This window comes from Penaeus monodon, chromosome 15 (assembly GCF_015228065.2).
Source record: "Penaeus monodon isolate SGIC_2016 chromosome 15, NSTDA_Pmon_1, whole genome shotgun sequence".
Lineage (NCBI taxonomy): Eukaryota > Metazoa > Arthropoda > Malacostraca > Decapoda > Penaeidae > Penaeus > Penaeus monodon.
Window position 1 is genome coordinate 23,405,473 of NC_051400.1, and position 876 is coordinate 23,406,348.

At 56.3% G+C, this 876-nt stretch overlaps 1 protein-coding gene across 1 annotated transcript; it reads right to left on the reverse strand.

Annotated features, from left to right (window-relative positions):
- Window positions 1–146: 146 nt before the first annotated feature.
- On the reverse strand, window positions 147–848 carry LOC119582258 (protein IWS1 homolog). The gene has a single exon (XM_037930480.1). The coding sequence runs from the start codon at window positions 846–848 to the stop codon at window positions 147–149; it is 702 nt and encodes a 233-aa protein (XP_037786408.1).
- Window positions 849–876: the final 28 nt, after the last annotated feature.

Below are 876 nucleotides of genomic sequence, written 5' to 3' on the forward strand. Positions count from 1 at the left end.
GCCCCTCTCAAGTGCTCATTAAACCTCTTAAGACATCTGCTAATTCAATTCACACCGTTAATTTGCATATTTAGAGGATCCCCAAGGCTTACCAGCAACAAAAAAATATCCTCAGAAATTATTTGTTTTTCCCCTCTTATTCCACTTTACTTCTTTTGTTCTCGCATTTTTGACCCAGACAGCATGGCGAAGGAAAACGGTCGCTTTTTCGCCGAGAGGTTATGTAGAGCTCGAAGATTGGCCGTCGAGTCGAATCTCGGAGTCCGATCGCCGGGCCTGTTTGGGTCCTCCAGCTGCGACAGGGACGCACGAGCTCTGTTTGGGTCCACCAGCTGCGACAGGGACGCACGAGCTCTGTTTGGGTCCTCCAGCTGCGACAGGGACGCACGAGCTCTGTTTGGGTCCTCCAGCTGCGACAGGGACGCACGAGCTCTGTTTGGGTCCACCAGCTGCGACAGGGGCGCACGAGCTCTGTTTGGGTCCACCAGCTGCGACAGGGGCGCACGAGCTCTGTTTGGGTCCACCAGCTGCGACAGGGACGCACGAGCTCTGTTTGGGTCCTCCAGCTGCGACAGGGACGCACGAGCTCTGTTTGGGTCCACCAGCTGCGACAGGGACGCACGAGCTCTGTTTGGGTCCACCAGCTGCGACAGGGACGCACGAGCTCTGTTTGGGTCCACCAGCTGCGACAGGGACGCACGAGCTCTGTTTGGGTCCTCCAGCTGCGACAGGGACGCACGAGCTCTGTTTGGGTCCACCAGCTGCGACAGGGACGCACGAGCTCTCTCCCACACGCGAAGCCGCACATTCACGTCCACAGACAGACACACGCGTGCACATATGCTCATATTTGCAAAATAAAATACTTACATACAC